Genomic DNA, 21,709 nt, shown 5'->3' on the forward strand with positions numbered 1-21,709 from the left:
CTGGTGCACAATAACAATAACACCATCAGCCATCAAAGTTACTTCAGCCACAGTTAGATTAGTGAATGACTCCTGTTGAAGTGTTAGAATCTTGAAATATGTCAAAAAACGGAAAATGAATTGCAAAACCAGGTGATCCAGGACACCATATGATACATACATATATTTGTTATTGTTTTATAAATAACAGTTGACCTAGTGTGTTGACAGTGAAAAGCACTTAATAATACCTTTACACTGTGTTAAAATAACAGGAAACATCACTGCAAAAGAAACCATGTGGAAACATGAATCTGTAATCCAGGTGATTTGTGAAACTGTCTAATATACATGCATATATTTTTTTTTCCTTAATAAATAAAATATGGCCTTATATGTCAATCACAGATAGGCCTAGATCACTAACATAATGATGACTATGAAAAGCACTTTATAAAACCTGTATATTTAGTAAAAATAACAGGAAATGAAACATATAGTAGAACACATAACCCAAAATTACAATCTGATTAAAAGAAAAAATCAAGCTGGAGGTAATTCAAATTAATGTTCTTATTGTAATGTTCAAAATTTGGCATCTTTCTTTCTCATAAGCAATAGAACTAAAGAAAAGCTAAAAACTTCCATCAGCTCTTAAAAACAAAGCAATGCTAAACTAAAGAATGGGCCATTGTCCAAAGACAGTGCTCACAAAGATTACTGTGCATGGAAGGTGTTACCTGGAAAAAGTATAGTTTAATGATGATTACATCATAGTCTGGTGCAATCCACATTAATACATAAAGGTGTGACAATTTTGGTCAATATTTGTGGCATGTCTAAAAATCTTAACATTGGTATGAGGTACTAGATCTTAGTTTGCAATAGTAAATAAATGTTTCTGAATTTATATTTCGAAGAATAATTTAAATTCTGTTACAAATTGTTACCATAATTTTAACTTTTGATGACTTAAATAAAATTGATAATAATTACAGTTCACACCAGTACAATTTTTGTTCATGCAGTTAATGATATAAATAAATAATTATGTCTTTCTTACCTCAGCTAACCTGATAAGCCTTGGTATTGGGCAAAGAGTCTCATCAAAAATCAATATGGCAAACATGGTGTGGATGGAATATTCTTATTTCTTCTCACTGACAAGTTCTTAAAATTAACTTTTTACTATTGAAACAACATACAATAATGAATAAAACATAAAAATAATCTAGGTTCACTTTTAAATACCAAGTTGCACTAAATATTCACCTCCAGAATCAGCACTCAACAACATAGATTCAGCAGTTCTTTCATCTTTGGTGACATCAATAGGCAAAGAGTCATCTCCAAGCGATTTCATTTCATCTACTGTCAGATAACGCATGGACTGATCTCCAAGTATTGTATCTTCTCCTAATATATTACATATAAGTATAAAACATCAGTATGTACATTTTAATGGTTGATCACAACAACATAAAACTAACAACAGAATACAACCAAATGTACACTATAGAGAAAAATATGTTTATACTTAAAATATTGCTCAAATTGTGCCTGTATATATTCATATGTAGAGAATGTGATTGGCAAAACCAAATTACATATTAAATTATAGTTTATCCATTGTGAATAAAAAGATTTTGGTTAACACTCTTTAAATGTTACATCTGAAAGATTAAAACATATTTTAGTGCAACACAAAATTTTGGTTTATAGCATGTACATCAATGTCATTAAATGGAACATCAAATTACCTTCAAAACAAAACAGTAACACATTATTAATTTGAAATAGAATAATTTTTATTTATTTGTTTCACACATGCATATCATCAAGTTATTTGTTTACTTTTACTATTAGAAACATTAAAACAAATATCTCACTAAACTTTACTCAGTTATTAAATAGCAAGAATTAAAAATAATTTACTTAGACAAGTGCAAGGTGTGATATTTATTCATGCATACAAAAATATGTAGGAACAAAAGGTATTGACAGACAGACAAACACAAAGAGAAAACAGAAATGATTGCATAACTCTATCTTGAATAAACCCCCAGCAGCCAACATCATTACGAATTTAAAACTGAAACTATATTATAGATATATAGACAGAATTTCTGTTTGCATGAATTTTCAATTAATTTACAAGAAAGTTATAAGGCGATAATTGATTACTGATACATGTTTAACTTAAAATGTTACTTTTTACTGATATATTAAAGTGATACAAAGTGAATGATGTTGGATATATATATTCAATCTTAAATAATTTTAATTTTGAATTTTTTTCTCTATGTTTTAATATAGTTAGGTTGACATAATGCAAATTTATTCTCCATTCAGAAAGGAAAAAATCTAGTTTTAGTAGAGTTGTTTGAAGCAAATACCTTCTCATATGAATGTTTCAAAATGTAATCTAACTTTACAAGGTATCAATATTCAACTAACTCTTGACACAAAGGAATGTCAAACAAATACCAAACTTAGATAAACTGAAAGCAATCTATCACCGCAAGCACTACAAAAGCACCCAAAAAGAACCAAAGCGAAAGCATAAATACCAGTTGTTTAAAGATATATATATTCCGGCACACCAGCAGGAAGGCAGGAAGGGAGGGAGGGTGACTGGAGATCAACTTACGCGTTTGCAACTTTTGACCCTCGTAATATGGTAGATACACATGAGTAGCGTGGGTGGGTTTTCCGAACAGGGCAGTATCTTCAATTTCATCACCTGTACCAAGGAGGTATGAACAGGAGACAAGATCAACCCATGCCACAGTGCAGCACCCACCCTGCTGCTGTACCATTATAATCTCTTTTAAGAACCATTCTATGTTAAAGACATTTTACTATCTTATTTAAACAATATTGGATAATTAGTTTGTGAGTTATAGCTTGAAAAATACATATTTTACTTGCAACCTGATTCCCACAAGCAGTTTAATGTTCATTAGTGAAAATCAAGCCCAAATAAAGGAATTAAAATTGCAGGTGTTTTTTTTTCTAAAACAAAAATGCAGTAGATAAAATGTTGAAAAAGAAAAACCATTTAAGCACTACTGTATATTAATTAATAAGAGAAAAAGTTTAAACAATGTAAACATCTTTTTTATATGTTTAACAGAGTTAAATATAAAACAAACTGTAAAGAAGTTCTGAAAAGAGGAATTGTTCAATGAACATTCCTCCTCTAAGTAAATATACAGAGAGTTGAGTATGTTATATTAAAATGATTTTGAAAATTCAAATGAACAAGTCACATGATAACCATCATATACAATTGTGATGGAACTTCTTATATATCAGAATTAAATTCTGACATTCTCTAGGGCTTTGTAGATAATGTGATGTGACGGAAAATTAACTGAATTTGGGAAGGTTGCATAACAGTTCTTCCTGCTAAAAGATATTCACACATTTGTATTATAAATATTTGTTCAGATCAGCATTTCAAATTTTAAAGAAGAGGATATTTTTTGTACTTAATGGAAAACAGAGGAATACAGATCAACCTAGGATACCAGAATCATTCGAAAATGGATTACCTCAGCTGTGGTAAGTAAAGTGTTTTATTTTATAACAGTTGGGAATCCATTAATACAAATGTCAGTAGTAAAGCTGTCAAAGTATCCCATGTAACAGGACACAACATTATCAAGATGAATTCGACTTCTAGAAAATCTACACAAGTTGCTGTCTTGCAGTGGTATTTCTGGCATTTCCATCTGAGGACATAGGATTAGCTTGGGATGGCCAAAAAAACATTAATATTTTCATGTCAGTAGGAGTCACAATTTAACAATCTTAAAAACTTCCCCCTACTTCAATGACATATCCATTTAAGAAGCACATAACTCAAGTAGATGGAAAATAAAAAAGGTATTTATTATTCATTCTAATCTATAGAAAGATATAATATTCAAGTAGCCAGAAGCATCACCTGTTAAAATGGCTACTTGAAAACCATTGTTCTCATACACGTGATGAATTATGAATAACTTGCAGAGAGGAATGGTGTGTTTGATGTGAGAGCCTTAGAATATAGCCTTTTCCAAAGGAAACTACAATGCATGGTTCTCATGTACAGCTTGCCTGGACATGATAACATAAATTATAAAAACCTATTAAGGCTCCAAAACTGTTCTAATATAATGTACTCAACCTCTACATTTATAAATGCAATTATTACAATCACAAATCAGTATAATACAAGTACTTAAAATTCTAAATTAGGGCAGGATAACAGCATGTCATTTAAAAACAGCAAGGTTCCTCATTTATAAACATAAAAAATAAAATGCTTATTTATTGATAACTACAGTACATTGCTCCAACAATAAATTACTTCATAAGAATATATTCTTTTCTCTACAATTTTCAGTATGAAAAAATACAAATACAGAACAAAGAGATAGTTGTAATATTAAACCAGAATGTCACCAAAATTTTCTAACTACAATTTGAAAATGCTTCTCTAAATTTTATGTTTATATCTTGTTCTCATTCCTGTTTAACTGAACATATTTATTAATAAAAGGTTTTATGTGAAACACACAATTCAAATAAACTTGTTTAATCATAAACAATATAATTTGAAAAGAAATTTGTTGAATCTCTTTAATATGTGTACTAGCAAGAGGTATGAGATATAATTGATTACCTACAAGTATCAATTAGGTTGGCTAATGTCATATATGTTATCAACAGTTCAAAATTACAACTAAAAAATTAATGTTTCCAATTATTACTATTTTTCATTATTCCAAATACTCAAATCTTATATGTGAATAATGTTTAGTTAACAGTAAATAATTAATGCATCCAATAATTAACTAGTTAAATTCTACTAACTGCTTAGCTATAACACTAAATGTGCATCTACATTTAATTTTATTGAATGATTAATAGCTTCAAGAACACTTCTTGTTAACTACTTAATCAGAGCTGTTTTGTCCCATAGAAGCAATTTTGTTAAAAATTAACATGCAATATTACATACAAAGAAATAACATATTTTTCATTCTCAAACATAATAAAAACAATGAAATAATAAAATATGTAAAAATTTATACATTTTTCTTTCTTTTAATATAGACAGTAAAACCATATTTTAAATGCAAAAAAGGGTCATGATGAGATTAGCAAAAAAAAAAAATGTTTACCTAAATATTAATAATTTTTAAATCTGTGCTTGTTTAAATAAAACAAACTGTGCAAACTGAACATAATATTGTGCATTATCTTCTTTCAAGCATTTTGTCATTTCATATTCATGCTTTTCATAGATAATTTAGTTACTAAACTTTTCATTCACATATACATCATCATCTATACTTCTTAGCTTGTATCATAAACATGCCCTCATCTGCCATTATATTTCCTTATATAATGTATGAACTTACTGCTACAGCAAGTGAAATAATACTGAATCAATTTTAAGTTAGTAATATGGCTGCTGAGGGTAAATTTTATGGTTTTCACAGTTTGAACAACAAACACACCATTCCTTCAAAAATGTTGTCATTTTCTCTCTCTTTTAGGTGTATAAAAATTATGTAAATACAAATTTCAAATTAGGCCTTAAGTAAATTTTTGAATATCATTTATAGCAACATCAACCTCTTATATTATCTCAGCATTCTGAGGATAAAATCATCCAGAATTAATCTAAAAGAGCAATTATTTAAGCCTTATACAATTATATAGATACATCAGGCCACCTAATAATCCTATTTTCCAGGTAAACATATTTTTAAGCATCTATACAGATAGTTAACTGCATTTTATAAGAGTGATTTGCATTTCTATGGTCTAAGATTTTCTTTTCATTGCTTCAAAGAAACTAGTTACAATAGAAATTGTAGTTTTGCACAATGATGTGTAATTATGACTATGGGAGTGAGTATAATCAATGATATTTCCAATAGATATTATAGGACTTGAAATAAAATGAGATTAATCCTCTGTAGTACAAGATAATATCTAGTTCCTTTAAATATAAGTTAATGGTGCAAAAAATAATTTATGCAGGTTTATTACTACATAATCAGAACTTCACTGGCATGGTTTAAACTATACATGATGAAGAAAACCTCTCAACGTTTTAATTCACAGGAATTCCCCACTTTGTTAACAACAAGCTAAAAAAGCATGTTAATAAGAAATTTGCTACAAATATAGTAAATCAAAATCTACATTTAAAGTGTATTAAATGGTGAATTTCTTCTACATTACCTTCTTCCTCTCACAAGAAATAGTCAAATTTAGATGTGTCTAAACACTAATCTATTTAAATTACACACTAAGGTGCACTGTCTTTGCAGTTCTGTACATGTTTGCATACTCTTTTCCCATGGTTTCTATTTTCCTAACTTATACATGCTTAAAAATTCTTTCTGTGAGTGAAAGAACAATTATATAACATACTCCAATCAACATTAATAAAACATAACATTTTATGAAATCAGTGAACCAGACAAAATTCCAATTGTAACAATAATCAAGAGCTTGTAAATAACATCCTCTTTGAAACTTTCAGTTGAAATTCTTTTACAGATTCACTAGCAATACTGACAATAGTCAAGCTTTAACATTTTTGTAGTTCAAATGTCTTAGCATTTTTAGATTAACGCTACCTGCCTGGGCATTATCTACTGCTCAGGTCATGAGGTTTTTGTGGTTTACATTTAAAATATTATTAAAGTACTTTTCATTTACGTTATACCAATTATTATAACATAAAATTGTAGCTAATAACCCATATATTTATAGTGTAATAGTTTTAAGTTCTTAATTTTATAAGACAATACTTCAAAAAGTCCTGAATTTCCCCTGGTATGAAAAAAAGTGACAAATTTTCTGTAGGCTTTCCATCTTTTCTATTTTGAAGGGCTTTTGTGAAGATACAAACAAACAATATTAAAAATTGGTAGAATCAAATCTATAATGTCTTTGATACATGAGCTTGGTCAATTTTACCAACCACATGACCTTTTTGTATTCATTCAAAGTTAAACTTAATAAACAAGACATATGAATATAAAATAAAAAGAATGATACATAAGTAATTTCTATTCCCACTTTAAAATGAGTGCCCATTTGTGTATACTCTTTTCCCATGGTTTGTATTTTCCTAAGATATGTATGCTTAAAAACTCCTTCTGTGAGCTAAAGAACAATTATATAACATACTCCAATCAATGATAATAAAACATAACATTTAATGAAATCAGTGAACCAGAAAAAATTCCAATTGTAACAATAATCAAGAGCTTGTATGAAAAATTCTGTACTCTTTAGCTCTCTCACCATGGGATCTGTTCATTATGCCAACAAAATTAACTCAAAACTGACCTTTAAGTTTAAGTTTAAATACAATAACTTCTAATATCTTTTATGTATATTCACAAAAATTTCACAGGCTTTCAGTTAGCATTAAGTTATTTGTATTCATTTGAATTATTATTTATGTTTTAATGCTACATTTATTAACATGTCATGACAAAAAAATTGGTTTAATTACATTTTGAATGTAACTCAATAAAACCTCATAACCTGTGCACATAAGGATGCCCATAGTAAGAGAATAGGTCTGTAAATTTTCTTATCACTTCATATTTCCATTACATCAATTATATGTTTAATATAAAAAAGCAACATCTCATTTTAATAGCAGACTGTGCAACATAAAATGAAAGCTTACAAGAAATTATACATAAGATCTAATCTGCAGAGTTCAGTCTTAAATAAACATAACATCAAAGTACTTTTTTTTTAGAATTTACAAATTATATGGATATTTAATGCCTTTATCATACAAATAATCTTTGTGTTGTTCAACTGTTTTTCTTAATTCAATTTCCAAAGTTTCATTTTCTTAAATCTGGCAGGATAAACAATAATTAAATGACACATAGAAGTGCTTATTAATTATTACGTTAATCTTATTATATTAAACAAATTTTCTTTCCCAGGATTTTACTTCATACTTGAAAGATAATTCTAACTTGCCCAAAGGAAATTTTAAATAAACAATAATTTGTTTATTTCTAACACTGTGTCTAAGCTAATTCTTTCTTGGCCTAAAATTTTCAGTTTTATCCACACATTGCATACAATACAATACAGGTTAAAACACAATAATAACTATTTAAGCTCAAATTGTTAGTACTGTGATTTAATACACCATGGATATGGAATAAATCTAAAATTAACATTTAGATGCAGATGTGAAATTTCTAGCCAATGATGTTGCACACATAAACTATTACACTATGTAACAAATTTTTTACTTTTTCTTGTTCCTGGGCTGAAAGTGTTATTTCCCAATTGCTTATGCCTAAAGTAAATGGAAAAGACCTATTTTTCTCTTAAAACTTTGCTTTTGTGACCTGGGAGCATATAACAAAAACATGATGAGAGACTATATTTTGGGGGTGATATATGAAAGTGATTTGCATTACAGTTGCAAATCTTGAAAAACTACTCACTTCAAAGCATTTTTGTTCATTTTTGTATAACTTTAGTATAAATACATGTAAATCTTGATTCATATGTTGTTTTATTCAGACCTTATGTCAATGAAAATGTGCAAATTTGCCTTTTTTTACATAAAAAATAGGTTAATTTCTAAATTTCATAATCCAGGTCACAAAAGCAAAGTTTGAAGGGAATAATGGCCATTTTCTGTACTTTTACAACATAAGCAATTAAGAAATAACACATATTATCCAGGAACAAAATTTGTGTTGCATAGTGTTATTCCTAGTTAAAGACAAAAATTTTAAAAAACAAGTTGGTGAAATGAACCTTAAGAAGATGTACATAACAACTTATTCCTTGAACTTGGCCTTTAAAAATCCATAATGATCAAAGTATTCTATAAAATGCAACTGTAAAAATTGGATGACAAGTTTAACTTTTACTACTAGATAACATAACTTGAGGAGTGTCCTAAGTTTCATGTGATAAAATAGTTGTGCCATTATCTGCATAATAGACATATGACCACATAATGAGTGGATGACTGCATAATGAGTCTCATCTTTTAGACTTAGTGAAGTCTAGGTCAGTGCTACTAGATTTACAATTTTTGATTTAGTTATGACTTTGTTGCTTGCAAACTAGACAGTCTGCTTAAAATTCTTAAAATTGTATTTGTTATTTCCTTGAAACGTAAAACTGTCAAATATTAGAATGCATTAATTATGAATAATACCCTCTTGAATATTATTTTCAAGCTATTATACTTTAGTTAAGTGTAACAATTTTAAACTTTGCCACATCATTTTTATATATTATACTACAAAGTCACTGAATAACCAGGAATTCTACAGTGTATAATTTCAAATTGTTGATCAAATAATTTAAATCTTTTTGCTGCATTAACCTTATAACAACTTGTTCATGTATTTTATACAATCTTGATACTACCATGTAACTATGGCAGTATACACACCAGGATTCTGAAAGTACTTAATTAATTGGCATGAAATTTCGCAAGCTTTCAATAAACTTTAAAAGCCTTTTGTAAACAAAAACAGAATTTCAATGATATCTTTTTAACTAAATCTTTACTCATAATTACATGGTACCAGACTGCTCTGATTGTAAATTGATTTTAATGTTAAGATTAAAAATACCTTTTTAATATGAAAATTTTCAAATTTTATTCCTATAGTCCTTAAACCTTTCTAAATAAATGTCCAGATATTTTTGTTGAAAAACTTTTTATCTTACCTCTTTTTTTCTAAACTATGACACTTTTCTTCTTTCTGGAATGGTAGGTAGGTAGGTATTGTATGTTTATTGGCACAAAGCTACTAGGCCATCTGTGCCAAACAAGATGTAGTATACTCGAATGGTATATGGAAATGAACATAAAAATATATATAATATGTAAAAGTAAGACCTGCCAGGAAGACTAAAGCATTAAGTTCAAACTTGCTGTCAGTCACCTGAAGTTGGCCTTTCCAGTCCTGGATACAGGTTCGAAAAAAATTAAAATGTGTAAAAGAAATCATGCTAAAACAGTGTGTAGTCCAATAAAAACTTTAAATTAAGTTAAGAAGACCAATGGCTCCTCTTGTTCAAAATGTAAAAACATGAGTGAAGAGGCCAGTATCACCTATGACATTGTCTAATGTCAAGGGCAAACCTACCTTAAAAATGTTTAAAATGACATTGTTGTTCTTGGCTGTAATGATGGCCTGATAATAAAATATGTATGATTGTGACCTGAGAGCCATATAGACCACACATTGGTGCATCAGTACCAGATAAAAGGGAGTGGTGAGTTAAAAAAACTGACCAATACATAGCCTAGCCACAACTACTTCCTCCCTTTTGATCTTCATAGGAACAAGATGGCCAAAGAGCTAAAGAAGGCTTTATTTGAAGAAAACTTATTTCGTTGCTCACTCCAGGTTGACTGCCAACTGGTGTACAGTCAGGTTTTGATAACTGGACCATAGTCCATGTATGGAACAGGGCCAGTGGTGATAAACCCAGAGCAGATGGACTTTGTCTCTCTGTCAGCGAGCTCATTCCCACAAATACCAACATGACCTGGTATCCAAAAAAAAACTGGACTGGGGATAGTAATAATTAACCATGGTGGAAGAGGCTGAACTGTTGATTCTGCTATGCTATTCAAAAGATATATCCAATTTTTCTGATTGAGCCCAGATACGAAGGCTAAAAGGAACAATGGCAGATTTTCTATTAGAGAAAAGTGTGGCCCACTGAGGATGGAAAACACAACCCCAAGTAGGATTCTGTGGTAAAGAGCAAAGTTTGGAAGCATATACAAGAGACAGGTGAAAACTGCGAATATACAGAGGAGGTTCATGGGACTCCACATACAAACTTTGGACAGGAGAAGTACGAAAGGCCCTAGTGCAAAGCCAAGGCCCCTGATGGTGGAGAGGATCCAGCATTTTCAGTGCTGAGGTTCTGGCAGAACTATAAACCATAGACCCATAGTCAAGTTTGGATCGGATAAGATCATGATAAATTTTCAGTATGGAGTATTGCTCTGCTCCTCAAGAAGGAAATAAAGTTTAATTTACAGTCAAATATAAGACCTAAGAACTTTGCCTCAGGGACAACAGGAAGTACAGCATCATCAGTATGAAGTTCTGGGTCTGAATGAATACCCCACTAGTGTCAGAAATGTACACAAACAGTTTTAGAGAGAGAAAGTTGAAAACCATTTGCTGTGGTCCACTTAAGTATATGATTGATTGCAGTTTGTAGCTGCTGCTCAATAAACCCCATGTTTGATGAATGAAATGAGATGTGAAAGTCATCAATAAAAAGCTCATTTGCAACTGTTGAGAGCAGCTGTTCACTAATGGCATTAAATCTTTATAATGAAAAGTGCAACACTCAGAACACAGCCCTGGGGGACTCCAAGTTCCTATGGAAAAGTGTTGAGCCCACACAAACCTAGAATCAGCAGTTCATTAAAAAATGCTTGACAAAAAGTGGCAAACTGCCACACAATCCATATGAGTAAAGGTCTTGCAAGATGCCATATCTCCATGCCATATCATAAGCTTTTTCTAAATAAAAAAAAAATTGAAACTAGATGTTATCGCTTCAAAAAGGCACTTCTCTAACAGATGTTTGAAGGTGAATTAAGTGGTCTATCATGAAGAGTTGTTTTCAGAACCCACACCGAATGGGGGAGAGAAGGTTGGTTGATTCAAGAAACCAAACAAGACGAGCATTAATTATCCTCTCTAAGGTCTTACTGAGACAACTCATCAAAGCAATTGGATGGTAATTCAAAGAAATCTTTGGATCCTTCCCAGGTTTAAGAGTAGGGAGTAAAATAGTTTGGCACCAAGCACTAGGAAAGGCATTCTCCTGCCATATCCAGTTAAAGACAGCCAGGAGAATAGTAACAGAGGCAGGAGAAAGGTGGTATATCATCTCATAATGTATATCATCAGGTCCAACTGATGTATTGCCAGACCGATGAAGTGCAAGTTTGAGTTCCACCAGTGTAAGAGGGTGATTGTAGTCATAGAGGTGATCAGTTGAAGAGGAAAGAGGCAGATGTTAAACTTGTGTTTTAATAGCTTAGAAGGAAGGGGATGAGTTTGAAGAGCTAGAAACATGAGAGAAACATTCACCAAACCTACTGGCAATGCTCTGAGCATCAGCAACTTCCTGGCCATTGAATATTAAGATAGAGAGGGGGCAAAAGAAAACCATCCACTCACCTTCCAAATCTTGTCCCATATGACTTTTGAACTGGTGGTTGAAGAAATGCTGGAGGTATATTTAATCCAAGATTCCTTCTGGCTTTGACATCTAACTCGCCAAGCCTGTAAACGGGCTTGCTGAAATGCAATGCGGTTTGTAAGCATGGGATATCTACGAAATTTATCCCAAGCACATTTCTGAGCTTTCCATGTTATAGAGCAAACAGAATTCCACCAAGGGCGGGGATGCCGTGGGAAAGATGTTGAGGTTTTGGAGATACATTGAGCAGCTGCTTGGACAGTACAGTTAGTTACTGCTGCTACACAATAACCTATCAATGATTTACATAAGATGGCAGGACCAAGTTCGGAGAGAGCAGTGAAAGAGGGCCAGTTGGTCTGGTCCAACTTCCACTGAGGCACACAGGTCAGGTGACACTGACCATGACCAATCTCTCTTAATATGATAGGAAAATGATCACTACCCCATGGATTGATGTCAACCTCCAAAGAAAAACAAGTGAAAAGCAAAGGGGAGAAGATAGAAAAATCTATAGCAGTAAATGACTGACTGGGTGCATGAAAGTAAGTGTAAGAGCTAATACTGAAGAGAGGCAGGTTGTGATTCAGGAGCATATGCTCTATAGCACGACCCCTCACATCAATACTCACAATACATCAATAAGTATAACATGAGTGTTAAATTCAATTATCTTTAGAAGTGATAGTTTATCATGGGTTTGTTTGTATAATTCTGCAAATCATACATTGTGTGGTTCAGTTGTCATAAATTGGTGATTGTTGTGTTACTGCATCACGCCTTAGAATTTTCCAGATTTTCCTCAAGAATTAATACATCATAATATCTCACTTTGTGGGGAAACTTCTAAGCCTCAGTTGCTATTTATAATAAAATGTAGTTCAAGCAAGATAAAGTTAGTAAGAAATATGGTCAAATATACCTAGACTGTGTCTTTGTAAATTTAGCTGTGAAGTGCATATTGAAGCTGTTGTAAACTTGTATGATCTGATGAAAAGTGCTAGATGAAAAAGTTTTCTTTCTTGAAAGAATTTTTTTTTAATATTTGGCAATTGTTCAAACTATTCATTAATTTCAATGCATTGAGGTTAAACAACATGGTTTATCTCATCCCCAGAACCTATCATACTAAACTAATACTCAACCTATCAGGGAAGAATTTATTCTGGACAAGCATACATCAAAAACATAGTAAATACAAGTGTATCCATCTCAAGAAAGTGTTTTCATGGATTGAGGATTTGAATCCAAAAACAAATTAATTATGACTGGAAACTTATCCAGGTGAAAGGAAGTACTTTTTAATTTACTTGGTAAGTAAAACGAATCAAAAGAAAAAACCATAAAATTGTCAACAACAGTCAATTCACCATCATTAAATCGAGGTCAATATTGACCAGCAAATGCAAGATGGGAAAGAAAGTGAAATTTCTGTAGTTCTCTTCATAGAAGAAATGTTCACAGCAATTATTTTCATGGTTTAAAGTGTCACGTTTTAAGTGATCATAGAACTAGTTACTTCAAACAGTTTTTTGACATGCAATTTGAAAAACAAAATAAAACATATACATACACACACTTACTCACCTACCAACATTTTAAAGCAGTTCAGGGTAACAGCAAATAAAACTATTTTTACATCTGGCCTAACTGGAAACTAAAATTGTTTATGCTTTGACTGACTAATAACTATATTATAATAAGTAATTTTTATAATAAATTCCATTGGAGGGGGTGGTAAATAAATTAGAGAAGAGGGAAAGAACAGAAAGCAAACATCAATTCTCATACTAAGAAACACTGGGGACTTTTTCAAATATTTTCTTATAAAAGTAAAAATATAAAACTTGTATAATATCAAAATTTAATTTATTAGCTATATTTTGATGTCAAATTTATTTGTTTACATTGAAAATATAAATGGTAAACAAGCTGTATGGCATTTCTGAACAGTATTTTTTTGTGCATGTACTTTCACATTATTTCTTTTCTTTTTCATATTATTTATTCATTGCTATGGCAACAAAATGTCCTGTAAATGATCCAAGCATTTTCTTTTATGTTTTTGGTAAATTTGTTGTAAATTTAACCTAAGTAAGTTTTTGTTCTAGCTGATTTGTAAAAAATCCTCATTTTGTATTATATTTGAAATCTTCATGTAGCTGAATTATGGAAAATCCATTATTAAAATCAAAACAACTTTTATGAAGTTTAAATTCACAGACCTGTATAATTAAACTGGAAGAGTGTTATTTATACTTTTCACATTTTCTTCCTGCTTTAATAACAAACATGTTGTTAAGTATCAGCTAAAGTAGACATTACATATTTAAAAAATGTAAATTCTAGTAAGACAACTTTTAACCTTTACCACAACACTTGGGGTCCACATGGACCCCAATGACTTTCTTGGTTACATATACTTTTTTTTATATATATATATAAGAATTACAAATTTACATCCATTTATGTAATCATCAAGCAGAAACCCTGGATCAATATGCCACTACTGCTATTGAAATAGGCAAATGGAGTATGAAACTATAATCTTATATTTACCTGGGTCTATGCAGACCCCATACTATCATTGGCCATCACTGTGTATTCAATTTACCATATAGCATACAAAACACATTTGTGAACCTTTATTTCACATGTTGTAGAGGTTCATTCATCAAAGCAGTAAAGTATCATCTCATCTGTTTGCTAATAGCATCATTGTGGTAAGCATGTATGCATATTCCACTTTTCAACAAGTGTTCTCTTTGACAACTGCTTATAATGTCCTATTTTACATAAACCTTGTTTGATAACCAATTTTCAGGACACATTTGTATTGAGTTTTGGTTGGACCTAAGGCAACCCACAATGTAAACTTTCAGTATTGTGGTAATCTTACCATATATTTGTAGATAATGACTTGAATACAGAAGTACAATGAAAATTGCATTTTTTTATACACCGTTTCTATAAGGAACGGTTTAATACTACTTATTTGTACACTAGATACAACATAATTTTGTAATTTCTTCATCTGTCAACATATTTCCTGTTGAATACATGTATTTTTATGTTGTTCACATTACATGCTAACTCTAATAAAAGTTGTAATGCCTATTATAATGGTAAGTTTTTGCTGGCATTCAGTTGGACCCCAGGTATTCCATAACATAACTTTTCAAGGGTGAGCTGATGGGGGGTTAAAGTATTATCCAATGCTTTTATTAAATCTTTTGCTGCTTTAAGCAAGTACAACCACTTTTCATTTTGAAAGTCTTTCTGATGCTTTCACAGCATCTGACTTATTAAGTAATTATATATCAAACCAGTTAATTTTGAAACTTCCAAAACTGTAAGTTTATGGTGTAAAACATATACACTGAATAAAGTTCATAAAAACATATAATAATCACATTCAAAGTATTAGGAAAACTTAACAGAAAAAAAAATGTAAAACTGAAACAATAACTGAAACCACATAACAATAATTAAAATTCATGGGATATTCTGCGAAGAATGTGAAAAAAAAACAAAAAACATTCTAATCAGTATATACAGCTGTTCATTTATATAATTATGTACAAATTACATAACACTTGCTACAAATATTACATAATGATTGAGAATATACAATGATAGATGATATTCATGGAATTATTCAAAGTTGTTAGTGTTAAACATACCTCATATAACAAAAGTTTCAATTCTGACGTCTCTCAAATTAACACATTGAGCTTTATTCTAGCATTTTAATATATAACTCATCAAATTAAATGCAAAAAATTAAAATTTACAGCCATGATATGACTTTTATCAGATTCAGAAACATAACTGTTTGTTTCTTCATAGTAAGCACAAAACCACAAGAAGGACTATCTGTTGCTCAGCCTATCACAGGTATCAACAGCTAATTTTTAACATTACAAATCCTCAGGTTTACCATTTAGCCACTGGGTGGCACAAATAATTTAAATACATATCAGTTTTCACCATTATTATAAGTGGTAAAGAATAAAGGTAGAAAGAATGCTAATAACATGGAGAAAAATCAGCACAAACACATATGAGTTTCAAAGTATCAACTATCCCAGCATAACTACTTAAACATCTACAAATTTAATCTCAAAAAGTACTCCATTAGCCTTTCACTTTCTGGCACATAAAGTTTACCATACAATTTTATTTTATCACTACAAGATATATTTTAGATACATCTATTTTTATTATAATATTCTTATTAAATGTATTATTTTGCGATATTATCTCAGGATACAGATCTGGACTAACCTATATCTACTAATCTGGCCAAAACATCATGAGGTGTTATTGAAATCATGTCCAAAATTATCTTTAACAAAGAGGATACTAAAATAATAAAACAATGCATCCTATCATTATAAGCCAAAAAGTAAAGAGTGTATTTAATTAGTTACACTCACCACTCGATGGATTTTGATTTCTGTATTATGACTATGTTTGCTCTGATCAGAAGTTAATATTAACTGGTTCATATTTAAGAGTTAATAACATCATTTTCCTGCACACACACACACACACACACACACATACATACATACACACATCTATATAGCTTTATAAGAAGCATCCAGAATACTTTTAACTTACCTCCTTCATCCTCAGAATCACTCATGAATGTTTCCTGCATGGTTTCAGGTGCTAAAACTTTGTACTTTTCTTCTACAACAGTAGTAGTGGTAGTTATAGTAGTAGTTTCTGTTACAACCTTCAGAGTTTCCACAACAGATATGTAACCAAGACGTCTGGCAATAGACAAAGCTGTTTGTCCTTGCTGTTAATTTAAGAATTAAACAACATTCATAGAATGTTATTATTTTTGTTATGGTATGAAAACATCATACCTGCTAGCAAAGCATGATTATAATTAATTATACTTGTCACAAGACATTTCGCTAGGCCTGTTATATTTCTTAACACTACATCCTGAATCTTGTCCCTAAAGGTTTCAATAATTAAGAGACAGCACAGTAAGAGTATTTCAACCACATTATACGAGAAACACTTTGCACAATATGAAAAATATGTAAGAAAAGCATTTTCAATTCCACCAGATTTCTAATGTACTTAGATGTGCATAATATAATCAACCACAAGATGCTGATTACAAATTTCAAAACACACAAGACAACTAACAACTATCAGTGTAAACTTTCTGATGTACAACTCCTTTGATAAGCAAGCATGTTTATTGTAGTTAAATATATGCTACTCTGTTATACATGTAGGATAAATATTTCCATTGTATATACCATTAAAAATGTTGATAATTATTTTTTAAGTTCTATTACCAAAAAAAGCCAAATAATTTATACATTGCACTTCAATAACTTATTTTTCTATGTTCATCATTCAACATTAAAATGTAACCCACACACTCAAAACAGCCATAACCATTTTCTTTATACTTTGTATTTTTGTATTAGACACATTTCATTTTTTATCCTTATCATCAACAGTTCATGTTCATACTACTTTGTAAGTCATATCACCCTTGGAAACTTCTCAGGCACATTTTTCAATGTAATTATTTAATTTTTAACTAAGAGCTTTCACCTTTGGTAGAAATACTTTAATTAATAATGACATCAGATAAATATTTCTGCGAGTTAAATAAGATTTAAACTATTTAACCAAAACATTCATATTTTATATTAATTCTTCAATTATTAAAGATATCAGAAAAGTATGTCTCTTCACAAGATTTAATTCTCTAGCCAAGAATGTTCATATTTAACAGTAAATGTGGTATTCCAATTAATATATAGATTATGCATAAGTGAGAATGTATGTTAAAGAAAGTAACTGCTCAACCCTGAACTTAATATTAACACTTACATTTGTCAAAGCATTTGGAGAAGCTTTATTTTCAAGTAGAAGACTAATAATTAAAGTGTGTCCCTGCTGGGCTGCTTGATGAAGAGGTGTGTACCCATGCTGAGAGTAACAGAAAAAAGAAAAAAGTTACAAACATTTACACATCCAAAAACAAACTGCAACAGTACCCCTTAAACCATACAACCTATGAAGTAAAAACGTTCCTGGGCAGCCTAAATATGTACCTTTTGATGCTCATATACATACACTAAAAATCCTGTAGTGCCCCATTTGAAAAATAAAAATTTTGCATAAAATATTGTTTAACAATCCATTCATAACTTTTAGTAAAATGTAATTTTGTTGATTAACATGTAAAACTTCATTGTAAACACTTAATTTTACACTTTTCTCAGAAATGTCTCTTTGTAATATAATATTTCTGAATTATTTGACTCAGCAGAAATACATTTTCCTACCATAAACTGTAACTATGCATTTTTCCAGGTAGTGTTAGCACTGAATTGCAAATAAAATACTAACTCTCTTCAAGTAAAATAATGTCTAATTTGAAGTTAAATATTTTAAGGGCCAAAATGTTCGAGATATAATTGACATAAAGTTGTCATTTGAGTTTCTTAGTTACTCATGACAACTTGAAATTTAGCCCTCATTTAATTTCATTAGCACATAATAATGAAGACAATGAAACCTAATAAGAGTTATATGGCCAAACAAATGATCACATAATTCTATCTTTCTTCATAGAGACTTCAATAATTCACCTCTAATTTGTATTAATTTCAGATTCTTTATTATAAAAAAAATTACATTAAATCATGTCTTAAACATTGAATCCAATAACATCAGCAATAACATTTGAGGCCTGCAAATGAACTGATGGTATACAGTAAAACACATCTGATGTTCACAATAAACTACTACAAAAGTTGTGGTTTTTTCTAAATCATATATTTTGAAATTTCACTTTATGTTCAACTTTCTAAGGTGATCAATGTTGTTAATATAATTACTGTATGGTCTGTTTTATTGCATTACAAACAAAACTACTGGATAAAATAGTTTGGATTTTCAGAATTGCATTGTACAGATTATATACCTGCTGCATATAAAAGCATATTTATTTTAATGAAACTTTTCATGAATTTACAGTTTTGAAAATATTTCATTTTTGTAATGTGTTCTTTTTAAGAAACAATTTAAAATGCTTATCTGTCTTGTAGCCTTAATTACTTATTTTTATGTCTTCCAATACAAATGTAAAACTTTCTTATAAAGTTTGATTTTACAAAATTGTAAATATTATCTTTTTCTCAATTGGAAAAACACTATGCAATTCACTATATATACACTCACTGGCATAGAATAAAAATAACTTTATTACCATGCTAAATGTTTTAAAATTGTTTTCACTTAATATACATAATAAGTTTTTAAACCAGTTATACATTAATTTTTTATATATGTATGTATATTTTTATATTTCTTTCCAGTGGTTTCTTTTGTCCATTCAGACAGTTCTTGGACCAAAAACACCTAGTGTAAACATGATCTAATACGTATGCAAAAACAGCTGGTTTGGGTTGAGAAAATTTTTTTATGTAGAGGAGCGAATAGCATTTCTACCTTCTTTGGTCATTGTCAGGTTCACAAAGAAAGAAAGGGTTACTGACTGGTAGCTGACCACATGTTTGAAGGCAGTTGTGTAATTGAGTGTAGGAATGTAAAGGGCGTGCTTAGATGTTTGATTATATTTCTTGATATAGGTATAAAGGTGTTCCTTTGTATTGGTTTATTTTGGGCTTGATTTGTTGTATAAGTAAGGCTTCTTTAATTTTGCATTTGTTTATGCTTGTTTCTTTATTTAGTATTTGGGGGTTTTCTATGGTTATGTTGTGTTTATTTGATTGCAGTGTCGAAAGCATGTGAAGGTGACTTTTTGTGTTCTTTGAATCTGGTTTCCATTTTCTACTTCTTTCTCCAATATAGAAATTGTGGTAGTTATCATATTGTATTTTATAAATAATTTTGGTGTGGTGTTTGTCAGTGCAGTTTTTACATAGTATAGACCTTAGTTTTGTGCCTGGATTTTGAACCTGACTATGACCAAAGAAGGTCGAAATGTTGTTCGCTCCACTACAAATTTTCTCAACCCAAACCAGCTGTTTTTACATACATATTTTTCTCTACAAGTGGGTTTTCTCGTCATCAATGATCTAATACAGTAGCTTTTTCAGTGAAACAAAACCTTATAGAGTCAAGAGTAAAACAATTTAACTAAGTATGCCTCATCTTGCTCCAAATATAAACATTTCTTTTCCTATCATACTTCAAAATCATAATTCAATTGTAGCATAAACTAATAAGGAAAGGTTTAAAAAGAAACCAGGTCTATAACTGTGTTAGTTGTTCACAAACATCATTTCTTCCTGTAACATAACACTATGCTGAGTATTTATCATTTTATTCAGAACCATACACAAATTCATACTGAACTGAAAACACCACAATAGTTTATACAATTGTAAAGAACAGAACAATAGCTTTAATTAAGTATGTAAATCACCAGTCTATTACACCTTGACACTTATATACAAGCAATGATATCACACTATGACAACAGAAGTTCTGAAGCAGTGTATTCGGATTAGATGGTTATATTATGGTTATTTTGTTAAAAACTATTATTACTTTCTTCATAGAGGACTATAAAGTACTGTAGTATGCTCAAACAAAGTCCAATAAATTTATAAAGGCTAATAATTTCGTTTAGAGCAAAATAAAATAAAAAATTTGCTAGTTCTTAATTTTTTATGTTTGAAATTAAATCAATAAATCATTTTTGTTGAATAACTCTGAGGTTTTTTACTTTAAATATTAGAATAATGAGTACACTTTTATTTAAACAATAATTTTTAATTCAGTGGTGCTATTTGACCCTCAAGAGAAAATGCACTCATCCAGAATGACATATTTAATAGATAAAATACCCTAATAATGATAATAAAGCTCTATTATGTGTTTTCCAAACATAGTAGGGAAATTTATGTGATATTCCTACATATACTTCTAGCATCCCTACATAAATGAGAAAAAAAAGTATTAACAAGCTTGTGAGCAACAGTTACTATGTTGCTAGTTATTTACTCAAGATTTTACTCTAGTATTAAACAAGTAGTTGCAAAAATAGAATGCTAAATATATGTTTGGCAATAAGAAAAGGTTCTACCTATTCACTTTCATGTTCCTTTCATAACATTAATCTAACTTAAATCATTTGATTAAAGTTTCTACAAAACAAACTTTCTGGAATATTATTTTGTGACATTTACATTGGTTATGACTTATAAACTGATGACTGTTTTCAAACAATGGAACATCATGGAAAGGTCCTTTTTCTAAATTTTTTACCTAATGTGTAAATCCCTCTAGTATGTACTACAAACTTAGACAGCTTCATCTGTAATCAACAGAGTCCATTCTATTTACTGTACAACAGCACTACATCAAATTTGGCTTTTCTACCTTAGGTAGAAAATATGTCTTAGGAATATGTACTTATAACTGAAAGTAAAAAAAAAAAAAATGTACT

At 30.2% G+C, this 21,709-nt stretch overlaps 1 protein-coding gene across 19 annotated transcripts in view; it reads right to left on the reverse strand.

Moving 5' to 3' along the window:
- LOC143252947 (uncharacterized) overlaps nt 1–21,709 on the reverse strand; it is a 229,411-nt gene that overhangs the window by 184,797 nt on the left and 22,905 nt on the right. For 12 of the 19 annotated variants that reach the window (XM_076505861.1, XM_076505859.1, XM_076505858.1 and 9 more), the window contains 4 exons: nt 18,118–18,216; nt 16,870–17,053; nt 2,630–2,722; nt 1,252–1,395 (listed from right to left, as the gene is read on the reverse strand). In XM_076505861.1, the coding sequence (XP_076361976.1) occupies nt 1,252–1,395; nt 2,630–2,722; nt 16,870–17,053; nt 18,118–18,216 (520 nt within the window). The remainder of the gene's footprint in view (nt 1–1,251; nt 1,396–2,629; nt 2,723–16,869; nt 17,054–18,117; nt 18,217–21,709) is intronic. The other 7 variants (XM_076505869.1, XM_076505868.1, XM_076505867.1 and 4 more) reach the window with 1 other exon arrangement.

The sequence above is a fragment of the Tachypleus tridentatus genome, chromosome 6, assembly GCF_004210375.1.
Source record: "Tachypleus tridentatus isolate NWPU-2018 chromosome 6, ASM421037v1, whole genome shotgun sequence".
Taxonomy (NCBI): Eukaryota; Metazoa; Arthropoda; class Merostomata; order Xiphosura; family Limulidae; genus Tachypleus; species Tachypleus tridentatus.